Source organism: Trachypithecus francoisi, unplaced genomic scaffold (genome assembly GCF_009764315.1).
Source record: "Trachypithecus francoisi isolate TF-2019V2 unplaced genomic scaffold, Tfra_2.0 Lachesis_group8, whole genome shotgun sequence".
Classification (NCBI taxonomy): domain Eukaryota; kingdom Metazoa; phylum Chordata; class Mammalia; order Primates; family Cercopithecidae; genus Trachypithecus; species Trachypithecus francoisi.
In genome coordinates this window covers 118,342,647-118,370,620 of record NW_022681473.1, presented here as the reverse complement: position 1 = coordinate 118,370,620, position 27,974 = coordinate 118,342,647, and the positions used below count along the sequence as shown (strand labels likewise).

The window sequence follows — 27,974 nt, the reverse complement described above, 5'->3', positions numbered from 1 at the left end:
TTTTAAATACTTACAGCTTTATTAGGAGAAGGCTGTGGTCACCTCAGCAGCCAGCTCCCCTGTATACACAGTATACACAGCCCAGCCAGCCCCCAGGTCCTTCCAGCCTTCTGCAGTACACGGAATGCAAAAGAACCAAACAGAACGGCGGGGAGGGAGGGTCTACCAATGAGTGTCAGTGTCTAGTGCTTCCGGGAGCCAACTGCCAGGCCAGGGACACTCAAGTCCCTCAAACTGTCATCAGCTCCTGCCAGACCCCACTCCAGCATGACGAGGTCCATATGAGAGTGTCTGGGCCAGACTCCTCCAATCAGTGCATGCAATGGGCAGAGGAGGCTAGGGAATCCTGAGCCCAAAGCCATATTGGTCCATCCCCCTGAAGAAGTTGTTGGAGCTTTCAGAATGTTCTTCTTCTTGTGTAGACATGAGACACCGCTGTAACTTTACTCCATCCCCAGAAACCTGTGCCTTGAGTCTAGTCTCTGCGCAGCCCTCGAGGGCATGGTTGGATTAAGGAAATAGTCAAAGGCAAGCAAGACAAACTCCCTAGGTTATCTTGGTCATGTGTCTTTCAAAAGGGGAAAGAAGAAAAAAGAAAAAAACACCACAACAGATAAAAGCACTGAGGCCTGGCTTGTGTCAGGAGCCAGAGTGGTTGTCCTTCCTTGAAATGGTTTGTAAGTACTGATGGCAAAAGCTGCTCTGCTCTACTGGAGGCCAGCCTCCTACCGATGGCACCTCTCTTCCCACCCACCCACTCCCCCTGCCATCCCGCACAGCCCCCATGCCACCCTCTCCTCCTCAAGGAGGGAGTGCACCAAGCACAGGGCGCAGTGCTGTCGTCAGCTAGCAAGGATCTGCTTCTGCCTGGTACCCTGGTCCCTTTTGTCCCTGTAGCTCCACAGTGGTCACTGGCACAGAGGGCTTCCTCTTCACTTAGTCCTTCAGGGGTGACTGCAGCCCTGCCTCAGAGACTAGCACCCCCTCTGCCCCTGCATGAACTCCGTCTAAGGGCTCCAGCCCAGCGTTAGACCCGGGTGAGAACATCATCGCAGAGGCTTGGCTGGGAGTTGGTTTGTGGATTCTGACTATTAGGGAAACCCACAGAAAAGAACTGAACTCTTCTGTCCCAGGAAGACACATGCTTTGATCTTAGCTCAATAAAATTCTCCACTGAGGTCCTGGATTCATCACCTACACTCAGAAGCAGAATATCCCGTGTACACAGTGGGGCATCTGAACCTTCAAGAAACACCCTGCTTAGCCAAAGAAGCTCTAACCCCAAAATATCTCCCCACTTGGAGCTATAGAAAATGCCTGTTTCTATTTTCCTGACCTGTCTATAAGACAGACAGGTCTCCAGCAGTTCATACTAGTGGCTGCCAGGCCCCCTGGGTCAGTCAGCGATTCTTGGTGCCTCCTGAAACCTACTCCCAAGGAGTCTGAAGAAAGAGGCCCTGTCTTTGGCTTTGGAGCCCAGCAGGGGGCTGGGCTGTGGGGAGCAGGAAGCCACACACCACACCCTCATTTCTGTGGCTGGAAGCTCAGTCTCCGAAGACTGAGTGTGGTGGTAGGACCAGGTCACCACTGTCCTAGGGGAGGGATACGGCTGGGTTCCTAGAGGGCATAATCTGAGGTAGCAAACAGTGGAGAAGCTAAGGCCTGGGATACGATGTGACGTACCCAGGGCAGACAGCAGTAGCTGTTGGAATGAAGACGAGTTCATAGGCACACAGATGTTCAGCACCTAGCCCTCATAGGCACGCCCCACCCCCTCACAACGGGTGCAGGCCCGTGGCCACTGTCAGGGCTGTCTGAGGTGACACAGACCCTCCGACATCAGCCTGCATGTATGTGCCTCTCTGGAGGAGGAAGCCATCAGAACTGCAGCCTCCTCCTCCCTATCCCAGGGTGACATTCCCCAAAGCCAGGCCCAGAGCTCAGCACCAACCCCAGTCCAGTGACAGCAGAACCCTCCAGAACTTGCAGAAAACTCCCTGCATCGGCCACAGACTCCATCGCCCCAGCTAATGTCAACATCTTTCTGTAATGGCCGGGTCCATCTTGAAGAAGCCAGCAGGCTCCCTACTGACTTTCCCCCCTCCCTGCAGAGCCTCAGAGAATGCCTCCGTGGCAGCCCCCCCACCAGTCCTACACCCTGCACATCAGAGGAAGGAGAGGCTGCCTCTTTAAGGGAGGGCCAAGAGTGCAGGACGAGAAACCTCAGGACTCCCTGTGCACATCCACGTCTTCCAAGGTGGAGTGCCAGGCTCCAGGGGCCCTAATCTCATTCTCCCCATGGCTTCTGCCCAGCCCCAGCCAGCTTTTATTGCTTAGTCCATGTCAGTTCAAAAAAGAAGGTGGGCTAAAAGCACCATGAAAACCCTGCCTCATTCAGACGTGGCGAGAGCCCATGGGGCCACCTGAGGGTGCCAAGCTGCTGAGACATGGCTCTTCCAGCAGCCTGTGGCCTCCCTTCCGGGGGCCGGGGTCCCTGAAGTTCTGCCTGGAAGGTGCCCACCCTCCAAGTCCCTTGGAAACTGGGCCTCAGCACCTTCTGCCCTGCACCTCAGAGCCTCTTCCCGCAACCGGCCCAAGGAGCGGGGCCTGAGGTAGACTGCGCAGGAGTTCCTGGACTTCCCTCTGCCCAGTCCAGGGAGGAGGAGGGAAGCTCTCACCCCAGCCCATGGTCCTTGTCCCTGGATGTGGGTGACATCGTGGCGTGAGCCCCTGGCCACCGTCCTCTGCCCACTACTCCAGCTGGCAGAATGCTGGCACATCAGTGGGGTGGAGAGTGAGGGGGAGAAAGGGATGACCCCACTCAGCACGGCCTCAAGACGCAGAAGTCCAGCTCCTGGGGCTTGCGGCGCAGGTTGCACTGGTCCCGGGCCAGCAGCCGGCCTCCGTGGCCCACGCACTTGAGCGGGCGCCTCTTAAACCCCCGGCCGCAGCTCTTGGAGCAGGGTGACCAGGTGCTGAGCTCCCAGGTGGGGCAGGGCTCCCCACAGGCTTGTGTCTCCACGGGCCGATGGGCTGCATCACAGGCAGGGACCGTGCGCTGCCCCGGGGAGCCCCGGCAGTCCACTACCCGCTTCTGCAGGCCGCTGCCGCAGCTCACAGAGCACGGCCCCCAGCTGCCTGCCACCCAGCGTGCAGCGGGCCTGTCGTCCGGCTGCTCCACCTGGTTGGAGAGGCTGAGGACGCTGTTGTGCAGGACAGAAGGGCCCCGGGGGTCCTTGGGAAGGGAGGACTTGTCCTCCCGAGGCTCTTTGGGCAGATAGAAGGAGTAGCGGACCCGGGGCGGTGTCATCTTCCCCACGGAGAGGACCTCCACGGTCAGCGGCTCCAGGATGGGCCGGGAGGCCTGCAGGCTCTCCACCGCTGTGCCCGTGCCGCTGTACCGCAGCAGGCTGCCCTTCACCACCAGGTCGCGCTCCACTGCCGACACCACGAAGTGCCCGTTGAGCAGGTACTTGCCTTGGCTGTTCTTCAGAGCCAGGTAGTTGTCATCCCCAATCAGCCCCTTGTAGCCGCGCTGGCGGATGTCGATGCTTGAGGCGCCTGCGGGTATGGCCACCACGAAATTGTAGCCATGCCTGGGGTGGGAAATGGGGGTTGTGCATTAGACAGAAGCCTGGACCTAAGGACCTCACCGCTCCAGAATCTGTTTCCTCAGTAAACCTAGCTTTTGGTGAATTCTGGCATGCGAGGGAAAGCACGGGTTTGGGAGTCAGAGAGGTCCCTGCCCCTTGGCGATTGGTGCTGGGTAAGGTGCTGAGTTTCTCTAAGCCTCCGTGTCCTCACCTATAAAGTGGAGCTCAGAATTCCACACACCTCACTGAACTGCAGGGAGGACTGAGTCCACCAAAGCATATAAAGCATGTAGCATGGTGCCTGGCACACATCAAGGATGTGTAGACATCTGCCATGAGGACGAGGAGGAGGAGGACGACGAGGGTTGAGGCGGGGGAATAAGTCCACCATCCTGGAGCCTGAGCCTAGGAGCTCAACGCAGGGAGAGGACACCGGCCCTGGAGACAGGGACGCAGATCCAGCCTGGCTCATACGCCAACTCCTGGCAATTTTAAGCAAGCCAGTGTCTCTGGGTTCTGGTGTCCTCATCTGCATAATGAGTGGGTTAAGCTGAATGATTTCTAAGGCTCCTTCCAGCTCCAACAGGCTGTGAAAAGAACATCTGCCATTTAACCAGTGAAGTGAGCCTGGGGTATGTGCCTCCTCCTCCCCATGTGGCCTCCCCACCACAGGTCCCTGCGAAGCACAGCCTGGAATGCCATCTGCCCCTGGTGCCGAGCTCCCAGAGACGGGGTTGGGCATCCTCCCTGCGCATCCCCACCCAAGGGCTCAGGAGAGGGTGTTGTGTCCAGGAGCACAGTCAAGGCTCCAGGACAGCCATCTAGGCCTTTCCATCACCAGCACCTGGACTCCCAAATTTTCCGGGCCAACCATAGCCCCCACTCCCAACCGGGACCTCAGGTGCCCTGCCTGCCCCCTCTTCTTCCAGAACGTGGATCAGGGCTTTCCAAGGAGCATGCGTTTGACCTCAGGAAGCTCAAGCTGGGGGGCCCAGATTCTGGAGCTAGGACTAGATGCCCAGGGTTGTCCAAGACGTGAAGCCTCCTTCAGTCCCAGCCACTCACTTGCTGTCTCTTGGCAGTTTATTGCCATTCTCACCTCAATCTGATCCCCAAGGTCAGGGCCTCAAGTCCAGGGAGAGGCTGGCAGCTGTCACATTCAGCCTCATCAAGGTGAAGGAGTATTGGGCATTTATTATGCACCAGGTACGATGCTAGCTATGTTACTTGGACTAACTCCCTTATTCCTCACAAGAGCACACATGAAATATATTAGTATTATACCCACTTTACAAGTGGGGACATCTAGAGACCTGGAGATTGAGTTCCCTTGCCCAGGGTCATCCAGAAAATGGGTAACTGTGATCTGAATCAGGTCGGTCTTACTCTAGAACATTATACAGACCCTAACAACTCTGCCCACCTTCCTGAATACCGTCTCCTGTTAAGTGGGTCTTCCCCCAGCATTCGTCTTTGTTTGTTGAAAGAATGAATGAATGAGTGAATGAATGAGTGAGTGAAGGACAAGCAGCCCTAGATGGGTGGCCTCTGCAGCAAGGGTACTGGCTGGATCTGACATTTACCCCAATCTAACCCAAGCTTCCAATGCCCTGGGGAATTCCACCTCCCTCCCTTTGCTCCCTGGCAGCACCTTCCAGGACCCCAACTCACATGGGCTTGGTGAAGAGTCCTGTCACCTTCTTGCAGCTCTTATTGTCTCCCCCACACACCCCACACTTGTCGAACCTCTTCTTGGAGCCCAGGTTCCCATCACAGCCAGCCTTGATGCACTTGCCTTGGACACAGACGGAGGTGGAGTCAGGAGAGCACAGCGTGCCGTCCACCACCTGCAGTGCCCCAGAAGGGGAAAAAGAAGGAAGAGCGGGGCAGCTCAGCCAATGCTCCCCCAAACACCTGGTCCCTACTTTGTTCTCAGGCCCCAGGTTCACTCACCTTGGGTGCCAGCACATAGAAGTAGCCAGTGCCATTGGCTCGGCAGATGAGCTTGCACTTGTCCCGAGGAGACACGCCTGAGTACTTGGGCACCCATGCCACAGCCAGAGTGAGCCGGTTGGTGCTGTGGTTGTAGCCATTGAAAGCCTCACACTGCTCCTCCCGGAAGCTCTTTCCGGAGGCTAGGGAGGGAGAAGCATAAGAAAGAAGTTGAAGGGAAGGGCTGAGGCCGGTGCAAAGGACAAGCCTCTCTCCCAGCCTGCCATGGCTCTCTTAGCCCTTCCCACCCTTGTCACCAAAGCTGCAACCTTCCCCCATCTCACAGCACTAAAGCAGGCTGGGCCCAAAGGACCCAGGGCGCAGATGAAAACACATCCCCTGAGCTATGCACCACCTTCTCCAGTAACCCAGCCTCAAACTCCCCCTAGGTTGCAAACTATTTTCAGAATAATGTAACTCAGTGCATAAAGTAAATTACACAGATTAACGACAACACCAGTTACATTTGCTACACAACTATCAATATATTTTGAAACAAGTCTGTGATATATGTGCTTTTTTGTTAATGCATTAAATATGATTCAGGGCTGAGCACAGTGGCTCACGCCTGTAATCCCAGCACTTTGGGAGGCCGAGGTGGGCAGATCTCCAGAGGTCAGGGGTTCAAGACCAGCTTCATGAACATGGTGAAACCCCATCTGTACTAAAAATACAAAAATTAGCCAAGCATGTTGGCAGGCACCTGCAATCCCAGCTGCTCAAGAGGCTGAGGCGGGAGAATCACTTGAACCTGGGAGGTGAAGGTTGCAGTGAGCCGAGATCGCGCCACTGCACTCCAGCCTGGGCAACAGAGTGAGTGAGACTCTGTCTCAAAAAAATAAATATACATATATATGATTCAGTAATGAACCTGATAACTACTATAATTTTGAAGTAAGGATGAGCTTAAACAGCATTTTGAAAATGCTGCAACAACCAAAATGTCATGTCATCAAATATCCATGATTCCTATTGATAACAAAGTCACAGGTACTTCTACTACTATTGCAGTTTTGTTGCCTAACTGAAAGAAATACTAAATTTCAGATAGAAAGGTAAATTAGTTTAAAAAAATACTAATTTCTCTCTGAAAGAAATACTAAATGTTAGATTGAGACATTAATAAAAATAGAGATGTCATTTTTTTTCCCCACCAAGTTATTGGGCTCTGGACTCCTGCTTACAAAGATGGGCTGGGCAGGCCTCAGCTAAGAGGACTTCTAGTGTCTCATTCCCATGATCCATTTAGTCTCCCAGGCTAAGCATCCAGAAGGAAATACCCTTGCCAAAGGTGAGTGGAAAGAGGAATGATCCCAAGAAGAATCATTCTGCACCTCTCCACTTCCAGGCGTTGTCCTGAAGGTTAGAATCTTGACTGCAGTCCCTTCGTCATCAGTAGGAATCCATGATAGAAATACTAGGCTACCTGAATTACCTGTATACCCAATTACCTGGAGGCCTTGCATTACACGGAGTAGGGGTGGGGTAGGGGTGACCTCCAGCCTCGCCTCCCCGGGCCCAGGCCACCACTGCTCTATCCGCCTCACCTGAGCTGCGGCAGGGTTCCAGCTTGCAGGATCGGTATTTCACCCTCACTCCCTCGCAGTACTTGCCCCCGCTGGCAGGAGTGGGGTTGGTGCACTGCCTCCTGGCCAGCTGCACGCCCCCGCCACATGTGCGCGAGCAGGGGCCATAGGGCTCCCATTTGGCCCAGGAACCGTCCACCTGTGAGGAAGAGCCTGTTATACTCCTTGGCAGACCCAGGTGTCACACCCAGCCCCTTAGCCCATAGAAAAGCTGCACTGTACAGCCTTCAAGTTCTCATCCCACCTTCCCGGAATGAAATTCATGTTGCATAATGAAGAAAAAAACAATAAGCAAATGGCCAGTGTACACCGAGCCCACCCAACATTCCAACCACCTAAATAGCAAACAGCAACGGCTCCCAGATGCACAGGAGGCGTGCAAAAGAGAGGCCTCGCTGGGCGGTGGAGTGATACAGATGTGTTTCTTTTTTTTTTTTTTTTGAGGCAGAGTCTCCTTCTTTTGCCGAGGCTGGAGTGCAATGGTGCAATATTGGCTCACTGCAACCTCCACCTCCCAGGTTCAAGTGATTCTCCAGCCTCAGCCTCCCGAGTAGCTGGGATTATAGCTGCCTGCTACCATGCCCAGCTAATTATTTTGTATTTTTAATAGAGACGGGGTTTCCCCATGTTGGCCAGGCTGGTCTCAAACTCCTGACCTCAAGTGATTCGCCCATCTCAGCCTCCCAAAGTGCTGGGATTACAGGCGTGAGCTACCGCACCCAGTCAGACGTGTTTTCAATAGACTCCACCCATACCACACCACCCTAGTGGGCTTGAGCAATGGCAAATCCTCCTTAGCCTTCCAGTGCTTCATTTGCAAAAATGGGGTGGATAATACTAATAATATTCGGGCCTGATATCAGGTGGATGATAGAAGTGACCTAATGGGCATGAACATTCCCAGCACCACGCTGGCCCTGGCAGAAGTTCAGAGATTCCTCTAATCTCACAGCTTGCCGGGAATAAAAGAAAAAAACAAAAAACGTTCCCTTTATTTGTTGTCAGTGCATTCACAGGCATCTCTAAGGCATGGCCAGCCCCCAGCCTTGTGGATAAAAAATGTCACCATAGATATGTGAATGTTTTTATTCCTTAGTGTTCGATAATTCAGACTCAACGCCAGACCAAACTGATCTTAACCTCGATCGGGGGCTGTATTTGAGAAGTTTCACCATGAACCATTCTAATGTTTCTTTTAAGAAGAGATAAAGATAAGACACTATTAAGCAATCCTAAAACTCGACTTGGCTTTGGGGTGAATTGTGCAGTGTTTTGGAGGGCTTTTTTTTTAAGTTTTTTTTAACAAGGTAGAAAGAGAATAAAATTTACAGTGTCCATGATGTTTTCCTTAGAATGACAGTGAAATGAGTGTGGATCCTCTGAACACACTCAGTTGAGCAATAGAGGAAGCAGCCCAGCTGCTGTACTCGCCTGGAATTAAAACTCTGCCGCCGACCGTCCACACAGTGCCTAACTCACATGGAACTAAGCAGGAACTGGCTGCACGTAATAGAAACACTTTAACCTGTGTACATATCCAGCATATTTATTCAACCTATCCTTTTGTCACATAGTTCTTGTTTCATTGCGTCAACATCTGTTTGATCCTATAGAAAACCACCACCACCACCCTCCTTCAGCCCTGCTTTGGCCTCAAACTACTCAAACTAGTGCCTCACCTCATTCCATCCTTTCACTCCCTGAGAGTGTCACCCACATTGGCTCTTTCCTCATACTCACTCCCCAGAGCCTGGCACTGTGGGTTTTGTCCCCATCACACCCCGGAAGCTGCCCTCTCAAAAGCCACAATGGCCATGTGAAGACTAAAAGAGTGTGCCTAGGCCTCGTGATCTCCAATTCTTCTTCAGCATGTAGCACTGTTCCTGCAGCACTGTTCCTGCAGACAATGCTACCTGGTTTTTATTTGGTATCACTGCTTCCTATTCGTACAAAAAACATCCACTGTGCTCCTGCCCTGTGCCATTCACCCATTCCTTCACCAAACACTTGTGGAAGTCCCTGCCCTCAGAGCAATGACTCCCTGCTGGGGAGACAGACAATAAAAATGAATCCGTGAACGCAGAGTGAAGGGTGGGCTTCCCAGCAGGTGGGAGGGAGGAGTTGGGAAGGGCTGCTCTGGATTACGGGGGACTCTCTTGTGCCTGAAGGATGTACAGGTGGCATAAGCCATGCAGACATCAGAGAAAGGGCATTCCAAGCAGAGGGAGCAAGTGCACAGGCCCTGAGGGGCGGGGGATGAGCCTGAAGTGCGCCAGTGTCACTAGGGCCAATAAGGCAGCGAGAAATGGGACCCCTCATTCTGAGCCACGGCAAAGCCCCTAAAGGGCGCCGAGCAGAGAAGTGGCCTAACCTAAGGTGCATTTCAACAGAGCTGCCATGGCGGGAACCACCTGTAAAGAGTAAGAGCAGAAGCAGGGAGACCAGTTAGAGGTAACTGCATTAATCCAGGGGACGGGGGTGGTGGCTGGGGCCAGGGCGAGAGCAGATGAAGTGGTGAGAAATGATCCTGGATCTGCCTTAAAGATAGCCCCACAGGGACGTGGAGATACAGGGTGTGAAGCATATGAGAGAAACAGAGTTTCAGCTTGAGCAACCGGAACGTGGAGTTGCCAGCGCAGCTTCAGGGGAGATGGCCAGGAGCTCAGTCTCACCGACGCATGCAGAAGACGCTAATCAGGTGTCCAATGGACACGTCCAGATTCCCTTACAGATGCAAGTCTGCAGGTCAGGAGCGAGGCCTGGGCTGAAGATGCAAATTTGGGAGTCTTCAAGCTCTAGATGGTATTTAAAGCCATGGTCTGGATGAATCAGCGAAGAGACTGAGTGTGGATGGCGAAGAGGGAAAGGACTGAGTGCCGAAGTGCTCTACACTTTAGAAAAGGAGAGTACAGGCCGGGCGCGGTGGCTCACACCTGTAATCCCAACACTTTTGGAGGCCAAGGCCGGCAGATCACCTGAGGTCAGGAGTTCAAGACCAGCCTGGCCAACATGGTGAAACCCCGTCTCTACCAAAAATACAAAACTTAGCCGGGAGTGGTGGCGGGCACCTGTAATCCCACCTACTCAGGTGGCTGAGGCAGGAGAATCGCTTGAACCCGGGAGGTGGAGGTTGCAGTAAGCCGAGATCACGCCACTGTACTCCAGCCTAGGCAACAGGAGCGAAACTCCATCTCAAAAAAAGAAAAGAAAACAAAATGAGAGCATAAGGAAGAAGCAGTAAAGGTAATGAGAAGGGGAGGAGGACAACCGAGAGGCAGTGGAGACCCTGTTCCAGGGGCCAGAGCTCTGGGCTGCCACAAATGCTGCTGGCCTGCTGGGCGATGGGAGGAAAGGTAACAGTCACTGACCTTCGTGGTGTGCAGGCCATTTGGTAGCCTTAATAAGAGTTGTTTTGGAGAAATGATGGCAGTCAAAGCCTATTTGGAATGGGCAGCAGAGAAAAGTGGGGAGATGGAACTGGAGACAGCAAGCTTGTACAACTCCTTCCGGGAACTTGCTGTGAAGGGAGTCAGAGAAACAGACCACCAAGGAAGTGGGATCGTAAGAAGTTTTGCTTCAGATGGGAGAAATTGCAACAGATTTGTATTCTAAAAGGCATGATTCAGCTCAAGATTGGGAAATACTGGCACTGCAGGAGACAGAGAATTGATCAGCAATGTCCTTAACAAGCGAGAGGGGATGGGGTTCCTGGGCAAAGCACACAGCGTGGCCTCAGATCAGAGCAGGGACAATTCAGCCACTGTAAAGGTGACAGTGGAGAACAGGCGCAGAAGCAGGTCGGGGGGTGGGTGGAAGTTCCCTTCTGATTACTTGATTTTTTTTTTCCCTTTGGGAAATGAGAAGAAAGGTCATCAGTGAAAGTTGAAAAGGAGGAAGAAAGAGTTGGTAATGGGAGGAGACAGGTGATGGTGGGTGTGAACTAATGGTTCAGGAGGTTGGGAGAGTAACCAACTGGGGAAATGAAATAATGTGGCTCCTGGACAGGATTATGGGCCCACCTAAATTTCTGGGTCATCAATTTATTTTACTTTTTTCTTACTTTTTCTTTTTTTTTTTTTTTTCTTTGAGATGGGATCTCACTCTGTCACCTAGGCTGGAGTGCAGTGGTGTGATCATGGCTCAATGCAACCTCTGCCTCCCATGTTCAAGCGATCCTTCTGCCTCAGCCTCCTGAGTAGCTGGAACTACAAGCATCTGCCACTACGTCCCACTAATTTTTGTATTTTTTGTAGAGAGGGGGTTTTGCCATGTTGCCCAGGCTAGTCTCAAATTCCAGGACTCAAGGGATCCTCCTGCCTCAGCCTCCCAAAGTGCTGAGACTACAAGTGTGAGCCACTGTGCCCAGCTCAGATCACGAATTTAAACTGAGACCAGTGAGCACAACTGCATGTTTTTCTCCAACCACAGTCACCTGTGTAAGCACAATTGAATGGGTGAGTGAGCTGGAGTCAACCCAGATGGTGGCTTATCCAAGTGAGTTTGATGCAAACAGACAGGGGCAAGGGAGTCAAGAGTATACGCAAGGGAGTGATCTCAAAAATGGACTGTGGAATTTCAGCTCACGAAGGAGGAGGTGAGGGCACAAGAAGGGTGAGGCATGATGGCAAGGTTGTTGCAGCAATGGATTGTAGGCCCAGATGGGATTGAGGAATTGTTGGAATCCAAATCCCAGAGGGAGTCATCTAGGAAGACAGGGCCTTGGTGGTCAGAATGGGATTCCTGAAACAGATCTGCGGGAGCTGCAGTGATTTGTAAGACGTGCTTTACGATCTGACCTCGGCCAGTGAGGGCAGTGACTTCCATGAAGGTTTCCTGGAAAGTTTCAGTTAAAACAGGGTGACCAAGGGATTTTAAGAGGTGGAGGAGGTAGATCTTGCCTAATCATAGACTGAGAATTCCAGAAAGTGTGGAAAGATGGTGCTTCTCAGACCGCATTTTCTCTATCCAATATTATCTTAACTTGTCTCTGCATCCTCCAGCCTCATCTCCCCAGGAGGAGGCACTGACCACATACTGCCTGTCCTCAGGACCTTCTAACACCTGGCAATCAAGATGGCTGCCGTCTGGCCCCAAACAACCTTCCCGAAGGCAGTTCCCATAGAGCCTTCATCTACGAAGCCCTGCAGCTCACTCCGACTCGCCCAGGACCTCCCTGTCTTGCTCTATTTCTGCCTGCAGGGACCTACTTATCCCTCAGGCTCTCTTCAAATCTAACCTCCTCCTCCAAGTTTTCTCCGTCCCCTCTCATCATCATTAATCTCTTGACCCCTGTTCTCCTGTGACATGTTTTCATTCTTCTGTCCTTCTGCATAACACGTGCCTCTCTGCGTCTTCTATCACAGCTACACTTCGAGCCTCCCCACTTGACTATGAGCTCTCCGAGGCATGGCCTGTGTGTTCTTTCTTTTTCTGACCACCACAGTATCTCACCTAGTTCCCTGAACACAGTGGGTTGTTGCCTAGCAAACGGTTGAAGGTTTAATTAGATATGTAACCCCAGCACACAGAAAAATATTTTAAATAATTCTGTGCCATACTCATCTCAGGGCAATTGATAATGTGCTTGGTGGATGCTTTTTTGTGACGTTGACTCTGTGCCCAGAGGCAAGTCCTCCCTGAGCTGAGAACAGGGATGGGAAGGGACAGTCAGCTCCAGGATCCAGGAGGAGGACAGACCTCTTTTTCCTGCCCAGAAAAGTACAAATTCCTCTCCTACCCCCAAAACAAGACCTGAAGAAGATAGAGTTATTACATTCAGAGAATATTTGGGATTCTGAATGTTCTTGTTTGGTTGCTATTTCTGTTTATCAGGAGGGAAAACAAGTGTTGTTCAACTATGTTTCTGCTAAAGAAAAACAGCAATTGCAACAGAAATGGAAGCTTGGTTCAGAACGCAGCCAGTTCCTGAGGCTTGCCCAGGGCTTTGCTTCACTGCAGTTCTAAGCCCCGTTCCTGCGCGTGCTCCCCAGCTCCCTGGGTGTGGAACACGCTGGGAAAGAGTGGATGTGGGAAGGAAGGGAGGAGCCAGCGAGTGAGCTGCTTCTAACGCTAGGTGTTCAACTTTGAGCCCAGAGCTCCTCCCCAGGTAGGACGAGGCCCGGAGCTCAGGGCTGAGACCCCACCTCCTGTTGAAGGCTTTTCCCCATGTGTCTGAGGCCTCTCCAAGTCCTCTGACCTGCCATAGCTTCTCTCTCCAGTCTTAGAGTCAAGAAGGGGACAGGACTATATAGAGGGCAGTGCAGGCACAGCTCAGCAATGCAACAGTGATGGTCCCATGGCCAGTCTGTGCTAGGCAGCTTCCTGGTGAAGACCAAGGGCAGGGGAGGCCCCCAGGTCTCTGTCCCTCCTCCCAGCAGTCCCGAGCACAGCTCCAGAATTCACTCACCCTGTGCCTATTGAGGTTGTGTCTCTCCACGCAGGCCCCTTTGAGGCAGAACTTGCCCTCGCCACAGCTGGTGCCATCGGCCCAGGGGAAGTGGCGGGTCTGGCACACCATCTGTCCCTTGGCCTTCCCAGTGCACCACAGCTTGGTGCAGTACTGCATGTAAGGACAGGGCTTGGAGCCCACGCCAAAGGCCAGCTCGCACTGCTGGCTCAGGGTGTAGCTGGCACCTGGCAGATCCTCAGGCAGGGAGATGGGCTTGCTGGGTTGGTCCAGGAGGCAGTCACCTGCAGAGAGCCGAGGGCGTTCGTTAGGATGAGCTGGGAAGATGAGGTTTGGCTAGCCCAGGGCAACAGGAATGCACTCATGTCAGAGCCCAGCTCCGAGGGGGCACACACACCTAATGTACAGAGGACGGAGAAGTGAGCACCTCCACCAGGGGCAGCAGCAAAGCCTCCTCCGAGGTGGCCTCACTGCCCTCCCGCCGTCCTGGCTTACCGTGCCCGCTGTCCAGGAAGTCAGTGATGATGGCAGCACTGCAGGCTGACCAGGGGTTGGCGCGGTCGATCTGGATGAGCGTCGGGGACATCATGTGGTTGGCTCGGAGCTTCCCAAACACCTCCTCACAGACTTTCACATTGTCATGGGGCATGTTGAACACGTGGCCTGTGGGGTGAGGCAAGAGGACTGAGAGGGCAGGAGGAAGGACATGGGGGTTGGAGGGAGGAATGGGGCAGGGGAACTAGAAAGCATATGTCAGCGGTTTTCAGGCTGGTCATTGCCACCTATCAATAGACTGCTTTCAAATGTCCTCAAGATCATGTTCTTGTGTTTTCTGTCCCCTGCATCGGGCTGTGGGCTCCCCAACAACAGAATGCACGTCCTTGTCGTTAACATGGTGTCCCCACAGTGCCTAAGTGCTGAGACACTCTACTGAGGGGCTCAAACCCCGTCGCCGGCCAGTGGGGCTGGAGCGATCGGAATAAGTACAGCAAAGCTGCTGCTAAGGCTCACGGTGCCCTGAGGAGGGGCCCTAAGGCTTCAGAGCACAAGGGGCAAAGACACGTGTCTCCCACCCTCCAGGGCGTCCCAGGCAAACCTAGAAGACCCCAGGAGGAGCTTATCCAGCCTTACCCAGCTCGTGGGCAGTGGTGAAGGCGGATGGAAGCCCATCGTCCTCAATGACAGAGCAGCTTCTCTTGGGGTCGCACATGGTGCCCACATCGGCCATGCCCAGGGTGTCACAGGTGGTGGCTCCACACAGGTCCTGCCGGGTGGGGGAGAAGCAGAAGCCAGCCCAAAGTTAGAGACAGTGACAGAAGGGACCTGAAGGGAAGAAAGGGCATCCTATGGGACATTCCAGCTCATCTCATTCCAACCTCACCAGGCCCAGCACCTTCCAGCCGGGCCCTTCTTCCTAGGAGGTTGTGGGGCTGTTCACAGAATGAACCCAGGCTGAGGGAGGAAACGTAGGAAGGGCTCTGTGGCTCACCAAAAGACTTTGCCTAAACCCTATGCAGGGAGGTCCTCTGGGAGGAAGTTAGGAGGTACCAAATTAAACTACAAGGGCCACTACTTTACAGAGAGACAGCCCTCCAGATCAGAAAAGCAGTAACTGCCACAGCCAGGGGAGGCTCGCGGAGGCAACAGGGAGGAAGCCAGTCTCATTCCCACCCAGAGGCAGCTTCGAGCAGCCTCGGTCTTTGCTGGGCTGCCTTTTGGCCAACCACGAATTAAGTTCAGATTCCCAGCCAGCAATTTGGCTGCCTTAGACTGGGAGGAAACAGTGAGGTGAACCCAAGTCCCCATCCAGACACAGTTTCATTGGCTACAGAAGCACAAGGGGACACAGGCTCAGTGGCTGCTAGGAAGAAAGATACATGAAATAGAGGGATGGCCACCTAAGCAGGAAGGTCCCTCGTTTTGTACTGAAGCTTAACTTGGCTGCAGAACCTAGGGCCTCCAGCAGCAAACCCTGACAGGAAGTATTCCCAGGGGACACAGAAAGGCAGGATAGGGCTTCCAAGGTGAATCTCTCAAAGAACTTACTGAGTGTCATTGGCCAGAAACACTGCCAGATACCTTAAAAACCCAAGAGTTGGAAATAGGATGAGACACTTGTGTACATTCTGCTCCTCTTAAGAAGACATGTGTTGGGTCAGGCACCGTGGCCCACACCTGTAACCCCAGCACTTTGGGAGGCCGAGGCAGGTGAATCACCTGAAGTCAGGAGTTCGAGACCAGCCTGGCCAACATGGTGAAACCCTGTCTCTACTAAAAATACAAAAATTAGCCAAGCATGGTGATGGGTGCCTGTAATACCAGCTACTAGGGAGTCTGAGGCAGGAGAATCACTTGAACCTGGGAGGCAGAGGTTGCAGTGAGCCAAGATCGCACCATTGCACTCCAGCCTGGGCGACAAGAGCAAAACTCCAACTCAAAACAAAAAGAAGAAGAAGAAGAAGACATGTGTTGAATCAGTGATGCTGGTTCTCTCTTCATTACATCGCTGCCTTCAATGCATAAGGCATTCTGCATTTCACAGGAAGCTACTACGTGTGTCACCTCATTTAATCCTCCCAATAGGCTTATGATGCAGATATATTATTATATCTGTTTGTCAGAGGTGGGAACTAGGTGCACGCCCATAGTTCATCATGGCCATGATGTGTTAAATGCTGACACTGTGCATGCACTTTGCACGAATGGCCCTATTTAATCCTCACAACATCCCGTTGAAATAATGACTATTACTGCCACCTTCCACAGGCAAAGAAGCACACGTCTGCATGCATGTGCATGTATGTGGGAGGTTGCATGTACATCTGTGTACGTGCTGGCAAGGGGCGAAGGTGGGCAGCAGCACAGCGCCGGGAGCCGGGAGCCAGGGGGCATGGGAGGAAAAGCGGTCAGAGTACAGAAAATCAGCAAAATTTAATCCAAAGCACTCAGAGGTTTACCACCTGAGCAGTCAAACTTGGCTTCCCACGGTCAGGTGATAGTCACACCTCCTAATGAGTAACAGTTATTTCGAGGGTGACCAGCCTGAACCCGGGTGCACCAGAGGCAATGACGTGTGCCCTGCACACCCAGCCAGGTCTGCCGCCTGTGCTTGCTGGAAGCATTTCTTCCACTTCTAGAGGCCCCACGGAGGACTTCAAATGCCCTTCTCTTCCCATATTCTTTTGTCTTCAAAGACTCACTCTCCCAGAAAGCTTTCCTTCCCAAGAGCTCTGAAACCTAGAAAACAACCACTGTCAAAACTTGGGAGGGGCCTGGGCACAGTGGCTCATGCCTGTAATCCCAGCACTTTGGGAGGCCAAGGAGGCAGATCGCTTGAGTCCAGGAGTTCAAGCCCAGTCTGGGAAACATAATGAGACTCCATCTCTACAAAATACAAACAAAATTAGCCAGGCATGATGGTGCATACCTGTAATCCCAACTACTCAGGAGGCTGAGGTGGGAGGATCACTTGAGCCTGGGAGGGTAATGCTACAGTGACCCGTGACCACGCCACTGCATTCCCATCTGGGTGACAGAGCAAGACTCTGTCTCAAAAAACAAAAAACAAAACAAAAAAAAAATTGGGAAGAGACCTTCACCTGATCAGCAGTTTAGGGAATGTGACAGCTGAGGAACATGGATCAGCGTGTGAACTATGGGGAAGGCAGCCAAGATGAGGAGGGCAGGGATGAAGGCTCTTGCAAGGGCATAGTGAAGGATGTAGGTGTAGGATGGGTGTAGTGTAACACGCAGCAAGGCTGGGGCTCTGGACATTCTAGCCCAGCAGCTGCAGCCTGTGGGGGCAGGCACCTACGCTTGCCTCTGGGCTGCCCTGCATGCTCACTGCTCCCTGTGTAAGAGGGAGAGGGTATGGAAATAAGAATCAAGAAGTCTAGATTCTGGTCCCGCCCCCATCACTAAGTAGATGTGTGACTTTATCCAAGTCCTCTCTCTCTCTCTGGGGCCTTGGTTTCCTGCTCCAGGGAAGGGCCAGCTTTCAACTAGAGCCTGAATCAACCAGCAAGCTTTCTGCCTCTGCTCCTTCCCCAGTCCTAGAGTGCGCAGCCCCTTCTGGCCCTGTAGGCTACGAAAGGAACCCACAGAATGACATGTTTTCAGAACCCCAAGGAACATCTTGTCTACTGACCCAAGTCATGTAGTTGACAGCACTCACTCTCAGAAAAGTGGAAGTCACCCACATGGAGATTCCGAGTCCTGTTCCCCAGCCCCGCTCTTCACAAATGCCTAGACCAGGCAGGACACAGTGGCTGGGGCCTGGAATCCTAGCACGTTGGGAGGCCAAGGCGGGAGGAGGACTTGAGGCCAGGAGGTCAAGACCAGCCTGGGCAGCATAACAAGACCCCATCTCTACAAAAATTAAAATGTTAAAAAGAAAGAAAGAAACTGCTAGACCAGATTGAATGCTCAGACTGGGATCTAGAGGGCGTCTGGAACTCAGCCACCCTGCAGCCGCCTCTGTGGCTGGGAAGTCCTTACGGCCAAAAGCTTCCTTCCTCCTAGGGAGGGCGGATTTTCTCTGCAGCAAAGACATGCAGCTGCAGGCCCTGCTTGGCCAGGCGCAACCTGTTCTTTCCATCAGGAAGTCCCGGTTTCCCTGGATCAAACAAGAGGAACAAGGAAAGAGCCGGCAAATTTCCTGAGGGTAAGAGTGGCTCTGGAAGCAGCCGTCTTGCAGTAACCAGCGTCTTCACTGTGGGAAGACACAGCTGTGTGGGGTCAGAGCTCTGCCTGTCCTCCTGCCACCCCTGCAGGGACTCAGTGAGGAACCCTGAGCCTTTGCACTTTGAACGCCTACACGTGCTTATACGTGGGCCCAGCAGTGCCTCATCTGTGCCATCAAAAATCTCCACCCTTCTGGAATGGACTCAGAGGCACTAAAACTGCCTTAACCTCTTCAGCTCAAGTGCTTGCCTCCAAAAAACAGAAGCTGTTCTGCCTTCTTCCTCCTAGAAGGTGTAGGTATTCCTAACCCAGCCCCTACCTGACTTACGATTCCCAGCAATTGGCTGTTTCTCTTTGTAGCTGCAGCTGCTTTTCCAGATGATCCTGGAATCATCTTGGCCAGGAACCGAATCCTCCTGGACTGTTATTTTCTAACTGTCCCTTCTTATAAAATAATTTAGGATTGGAGCCACAACTTAAAAAAATAAACAAGGATAACACCTGGCAGTGACTTGTTTACCAACGTCCCTGCATACACGCCTCCAGCGCGATTCCCACCAGCTGCCCGCTCTGAGAACCTCCTTCTTACCTCCTCTCATTTCCCAGGCATGTACCAAGATGCTCAATGTTTTCCAGCAATACAAAGAGAGAGGGATACACAAAAATCAAGCAAATTAACATTTTTTTGAGACTGAGTCTCGCTCTATTGCCCAAGCTGGAGTACAGTAGTGTGATCTTGACTCACTGCAACCTCTGCCTCCCGGGTTCAAGCATCTCATGCCTCAGCCTCCCAAGCAGCTGGGATTACAGGCATGCGCCACCACGCCTGGCTAATTTTTGCATTTTTAGTAGAGACTGGGTTTCACCATGTTGGCCAGGCTGGTCTCAAACTCCTGGCCTCAAGTGATCCACCTGCCCCAGCCTCCCAAAGTGCTGGGATTACAGGTGCGAGCTACTGCACCTGGCCGCACAGTAACATTTTTAATGTGGCAGAAGACTTCTGCATTCTCATGTAGCCAACTTCCTGCTTCCATTGAAGTTCTACGCAGGAGAGCCGGAGCTCATCTTCATGGCTACATCACAGCACCCAGGTATTATACTCACGGGACTTCAGGGCTGTCCTCTCATGTTGCAGATGAGGAAACTGAGGCTCAGTGACTTGAGATTACGCACCCCAGTCCCTGTGGCTACTGAGCGAAGAATGAGATCCCAAATCCAAAGCTATGTTCTTTGGTCTAAATCATGCAGCACCAGTTAGGAGACCGTAATTACTGGTGAAAAGCACCCTGCGCTAGTATTACTACTGTGCCTTTAACTTGCTTCCCATCTGAACCTCTGCCATGCGTCACTGTATTTCCTCGTCCAGCCCAAAATCCATGTCTGTTCGTAATCCCCAAGGATGGGAGGGCCTTGCTTTGCTAGAAGAAATAAAATCCAGCAATTCAGTGCCTTGGCAATGTGACGAAGAATGTTAGTTACTTCTACTGGCAGATTCTATTTCACTGGCATATAAATCCCTCCAGATGTACAAAATGGTATTACTGCAAGAGAGTGAGGTAACCAAAACAACAATAATTACCTCAGTGAAGAAGAGGAACCCCAAGCTTGCAAGAAGACTAAATCTTCTATTTAAAACAAAAAAAATCGCCCCTGCAAGAGAGGGTGCCTACAAATACAGTGATAATAGCTAACATTTATTGACTGGCTACTGTGTGCCAGACTATCACGAGAGCTTTACCTGCCTTCATTCATTTAATCCTCACAGCTTTAGGAAGAAGACACCATTTTCAGCCTCCATCGCACAGAAGAGAACCAGAGAAGGTAAGTAACTAGCCCAGGGTCACACAGTAAGCCCAAGGTTAGACAGAGAGGAAGGGGGCAGAGTGAGGATTGAAGTCCAGGCAGCGCAGCAGCAGGGTTGAGCTCTCACCATGACTTCCTGCTGCCTCTGGTGCATATCACCCTAAGAATGGAAGGCCCCACCCTATATCTCCAGCAAGTGCTGATTGACACTGAGTGGGAAGAGTCCTGGGGAGAGGGAGAGGCAGGATTAAGTGCTAAGAGTTCTCTGAGAGCACTGTCTGCACCCCCTCGCTGGTTGAACAAGCCCCTGGCTCCTTGCCCCACACCTGCATTGACACACTGACCCCAGCCCTGCCCTGTCATGCACCCTGTCTGCTGACTCCAAGGTGGATTAAACACACACCTCGCTGGAGCCCCTCCTTTCTTCAGGGCAAAACCTCGTGGCAAAGAGCCAAGATGAAACGGCAGAAGAATCTAAGACTCCCTCTCCCAACCCTGCAGCCTGACAGCCTCAAAAGCTGGATGAACGATCCCCGGGAAGGGAGGTGAGCTACCTAAGCACCCAGGGCTACAGGCAGCCCTTGCACTTCTGTCTGCACCTTCCTTCCAAAATCACCTACTGAACAGCCAACTTGCAGGGATCCAGGGATCCACGCAGGGGCCTATAAAGACTAAAGAGGTTCCTGCCTAAAAGGAGCTTACAGATCAGTGAGATGAGCAAATGCTGATGTCCATAGCTTCCATACAACAACAGGAACAAGTGTTAAGCATACTTGCAAGGGCAATGGGGCAGAATGCTTTAAATCAGGGCTATCCCAAACTTGAGTCTGGCAAGGGATCCATAGCTAGTCATTCAACAAGAAGCATGTACTAAGTGACTACTGAGGTAGTGATAATAGCTACCATGATTGGGGGTCTATTCTGGACCACTCAGTAACACTTACCTTTGCAACAGCCCCGTAAGGGAGGTATCATGTCATCATCATTATCCTCATTCTAAGAATGAGGCAAGTAAAGTGCACATAGCTGACTCATGCAATGTCCATTGCTAGAAAGTTCAAGCCCCCGATTCATACTCAGCTCTGCCTGACTCCAAACCTGTATTCTTTCCATCATGCCACATAATCAAGTCAAGGTGTCAAGGAAAGGTTGGGAGGAAATTCCAGGGGTGAGAGGGGACGCAAACAACTACAGAGAAGTTCAAAGGCAGAAGGAGAGTGAGACCTAAAGAAAGAGAAAAACTCACTTGCCTTTCTGACTAGACCAGCAGTTAAAAATAAAAGAAAAAGATTCCCTCCAACCTTCCTCCCCCATCTGCTGACATTAATATCAGGCGAACTCATTTGATGTAACTAAAGAGAGCGAGCACTCATCCTGCAAGACAGGGAACCAACATATTCCACTCCTCCCTCTCTCTTCCCGCTCCTTCCCTCCTCCCTCCCAGAAGGCATGGTGTTGCGTTTCCAGTTGGTGGCCAAGAATAACAACTTATTAAATACTAAATCTACCAATGACCTCTGTCTCCTAATATCTTCCAAAGCCCGACTTCAAGAAAGATCCTAATGAAATCATGATCCTTTTCTATTGGATAGGGAGATATGTATAACGTATGCATTATCACTTCATTATTAACTGTTTTTATCTGAACAGTAAATCTCACTGCCCTATGACAAGTGCTTTATCACCAAAAGAACTGGCGTCTGTTTCACATGAGGTTCTAGAATGCTGCTCCGCTCTGCGCAGTATAGGGTATCCCCAGGGAAACACGGTACTGCTCAAGGTCAAAACAAGAAGACAGCACCAAGCTCGGGGTTGTGAGAGGGGAAAAGTCAGAGTACAAATAAAGAGAATAAGGGGGGAGAGAAAGACTGTAAAGATCCTGCCTGGAGAGTCCAAAAAGAGGAAGGTGAGAGCATGGAAGAAGAGCGAGAGGAGAGGGAACAGAGGTGGCATCAAATGATACGAAGAAGCAACAGGAAAAAAACAAACAAAACAGACCAGGCGCAGTGGCTCAGGCCTGTAATCTCAGCACTTTGGGAGGCCAAGGTAAGCAAACTGCTTGAGCCCAGGAGTTTGAGACCAGCCTGGGCAATATAGCAAGACCTCGTCTCCAAAAAAAGACATTTTTTTTATTTAGTCAGGCATAGTAGCACATGCCTGTAGTCCCAGCTACAGGCTGGGTGAGACTGAGAGACTGAGGTGGGAAAGATATTAGACAATATTATAAGCAACTTTTTGTCAATGAATTCACAACTCAAATGATATGGAAAAATTTCTTGAAAAATATAAATGACCAAAGTTCACTCAAGAAAAACAACTTGAATATATATGTTTTTAAAATGAAATTTGTAGTTAAAAGTCTTCTCACAAAGAATATTACAGAGCCCAGACATGGTGGCTCACACCTGTAATCCCAAAACATTGGGAGGCTGAGGCAGGAGGATCTCTTGAGGCCAGGAGTTCAGGATCAGCCTGGTTAACATAGTGAGACCCTGTCTCTACAAAAATAAGTTAGCTGGTCACGGTAGTGCAGGCCTGTAGTCCAGCTACTCAGGAAGCTGAGGTGGGAGGATCGCTTGAGCCCAGGAGTTAAAAGGCTGCAGTGAGTTGACAGCACCGCTGCACCGCAGCCTGGGTGACAGAATGAGACCCTGTCTCTAAAAAATAAAGAAATAAATGAAGAAGCAGACAGAATAACCATAAAATACATGTCCTAAAAAAAAGAAATAAATGAAGAAGCGGACAGAATAACCATAAAATACAAGTCCTTAAAAAGAAAGAAAGAAATCAAGAAACAGACAGTAAAACCACAAACTACAAATCCTTAAAAAAAAAAAAAAAAATCAGTCCAAAGGAGAAAAGGTCACAGATAGCAAAGCAGGCAGTGGAATGGAGGCGACGGCATCTGATGACACAGAAAACAACTCCCCTCCCCAGCCCCCACTCCACAGCCAGTACCCTTTCTGCTCCCATCCCTTGGAGCGCTTCCTTAGCTCCAGCATTCAGGAGAACGCCCTCCTCCCCAGCGGGGCTGCTCTGGCACTTAGCATGTCCTGTTGAAATTAGCTGTTGTCTTGTAAGCTCCTCATCACATTGTGAATTCCTGGGGACCTGAGACCACTTTTTTTTTTTTTTTTTTTTTTTTGGGACAGAGTGTCACTCTGTCGCCAGGCTGGAGTGCAGTGGCATGATCTCGGCTCACTGCAACCTCTGCCTCCCGGGTTCAAGTGATTCTCCTGCCTCAGCCTCCTGAGTAGCTGGGACTACAGGCGCCCGCCACCATGCCCAGCTAATTTTTGTATATTTGGTAGAGACGAGGTTTCACCATGTTTGCCAGGATGGTCTCGATCTCTTGACCTCACGATCCGCCCGTCTTGGCCTCCCAAGAGGTGAGCCATCGCACCCAGCCAAGACCACATTTTATTACTACGTGTAGCTCCACAGCCCGGGGTAGTACCTAGAAATAATAATAAATAATGCTCAACAAGTATTTAAAGAGTGTACGAATAAATGAATGAAAGCCATTCTACCACAAAGGCTTACCCAAACGGCAGCGTTATTGGACCTAAAGACAGAGAAGTCTCAGGGAATAGGGACCTACAAAGTCTCAGCACTAAATACCTGGCCCCTGCCGCCCACTGCAACAAGAAGCCAAAGAAACTTTTCTCCTCACAGAAATAAATGAGAAACACTCTGGCTCTAGTTCTTCGCAGATCCTGGTTCCAGTCCTGTGCTGACCTCACCCTGCTGTTATGAGCCTGGAGACCGATCACTTTGCAAAATCAAATGTGCACTTTTCTCCATGAACTTATTCTGAATCTTTAAGTAAACTCCTCAAATTGTCAAAATACTTGTTGTATAACCACTATATTCTCGTTTCTGGGCAGTTACGGTTCCTGGAGACTGCATCTGCCTTAATCTTAGAAAGGGCAGCTACTCGTTCCTGTTCTCATGGAATACTGTACCTTCCCCCAGAGAGGTCAGGAGTGAGAAGATCCTGAGACTCTCAGAATGCAGAAGGCCCTGAAGTCCGAGCTGGTGAGGAGGTGGGGGAGACGTGTTTACTCTGAAGCATAAATGTACATACCTTGATGGCAGCCCTGAAAACACAGAAGCCCCACTCTCTGGCTTTGCTCTCTGGGCACCTAAGGGGAAGGCAGCTTCTCAAAGTCACATCTTGCACATCACTGCTTCTGATCCAGTGGTCCTGCATCTTGTACCCATTATGCATGGACAACACAGCCCCCGGGGGTTGAACACACACCACTGAGAAATAGAAGCTGTCATGCTGTTTGATTGCTTCTTCTTCAAAAGGCAGCCTCCTTCTGACGGCATGAGCCTATGCCCAGCAGGAGTTCTCTTCCTAGGGCTGACTCCAGAAGCCAGCCTTCACCACCAGGCTGCAGAGGCTGAGGTCTTTTATTTTGGAGTCAGTGAGTGACCTTCAATGGGGCAGCCCAGGTAGCAAATGGGGCAACAGCTGCTTTGCCCATTAAGATATCCTGTTCTTGGCCTTTGCTTTTTTTCAAGCCCCAGCAATCTAACTGCCAAGCTGGTCTGTGTGCAGAGGTCAAAGCCACCTCCTTTGCCGCTTCCCCATGACTCAGGCAGTGCTTGCAGAGGCTGGGCAGTGGCAGCTCAACAGACCTCAGTTGGAAGTATGAGCACAAGGAAACAGACTCAGGCCAAAGACCTCCCTAGAGAAACCAGGTGGTGGGAGGAGAAGAAGGCTGGGAAAAGAGGAAGTTCGACTCTAGGAAGGGACTAGCTGTGCCAAATGGGTTACTGTGGAAGACTCCAGCTCCAGCCTGTGTGCGCCAGTCCAACTTTGAGTGACCATTTGGAAGGAGTGGAGAGTTAGAGCCCCAGAGGTAACCAAGGATTCCATACCATCCCCAGAATGCTGTGGTTATGATAATAACAAAAAAAAAAAGAGAGCACGGCACAGATTCAAGTCACAGTCCCCCAAATCGGAAGAAGGAGCTCACTTGGATGGCTCTTTTCCTCCCAGCCTCCTGTATCTGAGAAACTTCAAGAATCCAAATACTCCACAGTGCCCAATCACTCCAACACCTGTGAATCTAAATGTTCACAGATGCATAGCTTCTTTGACATAGAATATCAGGTAAGGCCTTGCAAAAGGCAGGGCTGCTTCCTGGGCTGGGTCCATCTTTCTAATCCCAATACTCAGTTTCCTTCTAACTCTACGGCTGGAATGTCCAAATACTCTTGACTAAGCTCACACCACTTCCACCCCAGCAAGGGCAGAAGGTAGAGCCCTGAAGTCAAGTGTAGACATAGGAATTATAGTGACTTGGGAGCAGGAGCAAGCGTGCCAGCTCTGCTCTGTAGTATACATCTGGGCAAACGGGTCACCCTCTGACAGCAAGGATACAGGAAAATTGGAAAAGATTTTCCCAACTCAGCTCCAAGTGAAACTCCACTTGAAACTCCAAGTGAAACAGTCTCAGCTCCAAACAGGTGCCCTAACTACACTGCCTGCTCAGAATGGTCTAGAAGCCTCTTGGACCATGCCAGCAGAGAAGGCTGTAGGAGAAGCGGCAGTGAAGGAGGGATGCTCGCAGTACTTGAGTCTGGCCTGTCACTACAACTCACAAAATCTCTCAATGATTCCCTCCACCCAAATCCAGGCTTTCCAGGCCCAGTACAGAGAGGGGACAACATGTTACCCGAGAGAAATGTAGCAGGCGCTGACCTTGGATCACCTTCAGTTCTACAACCCTCGAAAGGAGACCTCAGGAGGTGTCCGAGAAGTCTCAGCCGCCCATACAATAGGGGCGGGCCGTTCCCGCCCAATCCAACACCATCCTCACAGCGTCTCCTATCGGTCTTGGACACAAACTGCGGCTCCGGGGCGGCAACTTCCTGGGTTCCGGCCCCTCGGCGCCTGATCCAGGAGGCGCTGATTGGCCGCGCCAGGCCAACACCTTCAGAAAGCGCAGGCTCTCCTCCAATGGCCCAGATGCACGTGAGCCGCCGAGAGGGCTCTCCAGGAAACTACAGCTGGAGTCGGAAGAAGTTAACGAAGTTTAAACTCGGAGGCATTGCACGATACAAAGGGGATTTGGAGCGCTAGGGGAGGTGACCCTAAAGAACGGGACTCTCTGGGTGCAAAATGACAGCAGATCAACTCACCTGCCTGGTGAAGAGGATGGCGGTGTCCCAGTACTCGGGGTGCTTGTCACTCACTTTGTTCAGCTTCTTCTGCCAGGCACAGAAGTTGCGCAGGGTCAGGGCCGCGTTGCCGGTGACCTTGGGCCCGGAGTCACGATCTCTAAGAAGCAGCACCTTGACCACAACGATGTTGATGGGGTTGAGGATGCTGGGATGGCGGTAGAGTCGCGCCGCCGTTGCCAGCAACGTCAGCAGATAATGCTCCAGGTCCGCGCCGTGGAACTTGACCATTGACTCGTCCGCGACCACCAGCGTCTCCACGTACCGCGGGATAGACACGAAACGCTTGGCGCGCCCAGACCTGCGCCGGCTGCGACTCTCCCCCAAGCCCGCCCGCCGCGGCCTGTAAGGGTCCAGGGCCCGCAGGATGGCGGGGTTCCAGCCCGAGGCCACCCCGCAGCGAGAGGTGGGGTCTCCGGAAGGCCCGCCCGGAACACCGCGGCGCTGGAGAAGGTGTGCGCCCTGGCTGTTGCGCTGCGCGCCCGGCGCGCTGGCGTTGGGCAACGGGCTGATGACATACTCGGCGCCTCGATAGCCAAAGGCTCCGCGGAGCCCCCCGCACAAGCTCACAGCTGCGAACGAGTCCGGCTCGGCGTTCACGTCCCCAGAGTAGAAGCAGCGTCGCAGGTCCGAAGAGCTCCCGGTGAACCCCTGGAGGGGGACGCCCAGATGCTCAGTGGCGAAGGCGGGCGCCAAGAACTGAGCGTCCGGCGTCAGGTGTAGGTAAAAGTCTTCCTGAAATGCTGTGATCTGAAAAATGAGTCCCTGATCCCCGGAGTCCTCGGGACCCCGCCAGTAGTAGCGGCGGCCGTTGATGTCCGGGTCCAGTCGGATGGGAACGACTACCTCCCGCTCTGGCTCAGAGCCTCCAGCGGTTCGCCCGGCGAAAGCCAGGGTTAAGATGCCCAGCAGAAGCATGGCGCCGGGCAGCGCACCGCCGCGCTCTGGGAAGGGGCTGGGCCGGGCTCTCCGGCCGCGGACGCCGTCTCAGTGCAGCCCGCACTCCGGTACCGCCAATGCTCCGGGACAGCCAGCAGCTCCCTGAAAGGAGAGCCAAGGGAGGGAGACTCCTCCCAGAGCAGCGAGCGTGCACCCGGCAGCCGGCGCTTCCTACCTGTGCCTTTCCAAGCAAAGCGCGCCCTGGGAGCTTAAGTACAATCGCTGTCAAGTGCAAGGACGAAGATTTGCAGCCGAAAACTAGCGGAAGGTGCCGGGCGGCTTCTCGCAACCGCAGCCACTCGCAGCGCAGCAAGCCAGGCGCTGGGCGAGCCTATTAAAGGCCCCCTCCTCTTTGGACTGCCCAGTCAGCGCCCCTCCCCTCACTCCCCTCCCAGCCTCCCAGAGCTCGCAGCCCGAGCCTCCAGGGGCCACCGGAGAACTCGGTCCCGCCTCCAGAGCAGAGAGCCACTTGGCGGGGAGGGAGTGGCGTTGAGCTGAGGCAGGAGGCGTGGGCTGGCCGGAGAAACCGGCGCTGGAGCCTAGGTTCACGTTTTGCTCTCGGTTATGCCCCACTGTCCCGACGCCTCAGTCGCTTCTGCCCCTGTGGACATCGTCCACTCTCTGGGTCTTAGCCTTTATCTCAAGGCAGACCAGGTCAGCAGCTAGGAATGAAGGCCCTTCAACTGACCCCTCCTCAGGCCCACCTCATCCCTGCTGTTGCAACATCTCTGCTGTTTCTTAATCACAGAGTCCCCTAAAAGACCCAGAATCAAGAAC

General features: G+C 52.3%; 1 protein-coding gene across 1 annotated transcript; it reads right to left on the bottom strand.

Annotated features, from left to right (window-relative positions):
• ADAMTS15 (ADAM metallopeptidase with thrombospondin type 1 motif 15) lies at positions 1-27,424 on the bottom strand. The gene is made up of 8 exons (XM_033205540.1): positions 26,220-27,424; positions 14,709-14,841; positions 14,073-14,240; positions 13,578-13,861; positions 7,133-7,310; positions 5,547-5,728; positions 5,265-5,440; positions 1-3,596 (listed from the first exon to the last, which is right to left on the bottom strand). The coding sequence occupies exons 1-8, from the start codon at positions 27,174-27,176 to the stop codon at positions 2,822-2,824; spliced, it is 2,853 nt and encodes a 950-aa protein (XP_033061431.1). The 5' UTR covers positions 27,177-27,424; the 3' UTR covers positions 1-2,821.
• Between the last annotated feature and the right edge of the window lie 550 nt (positions 27,425-27,974).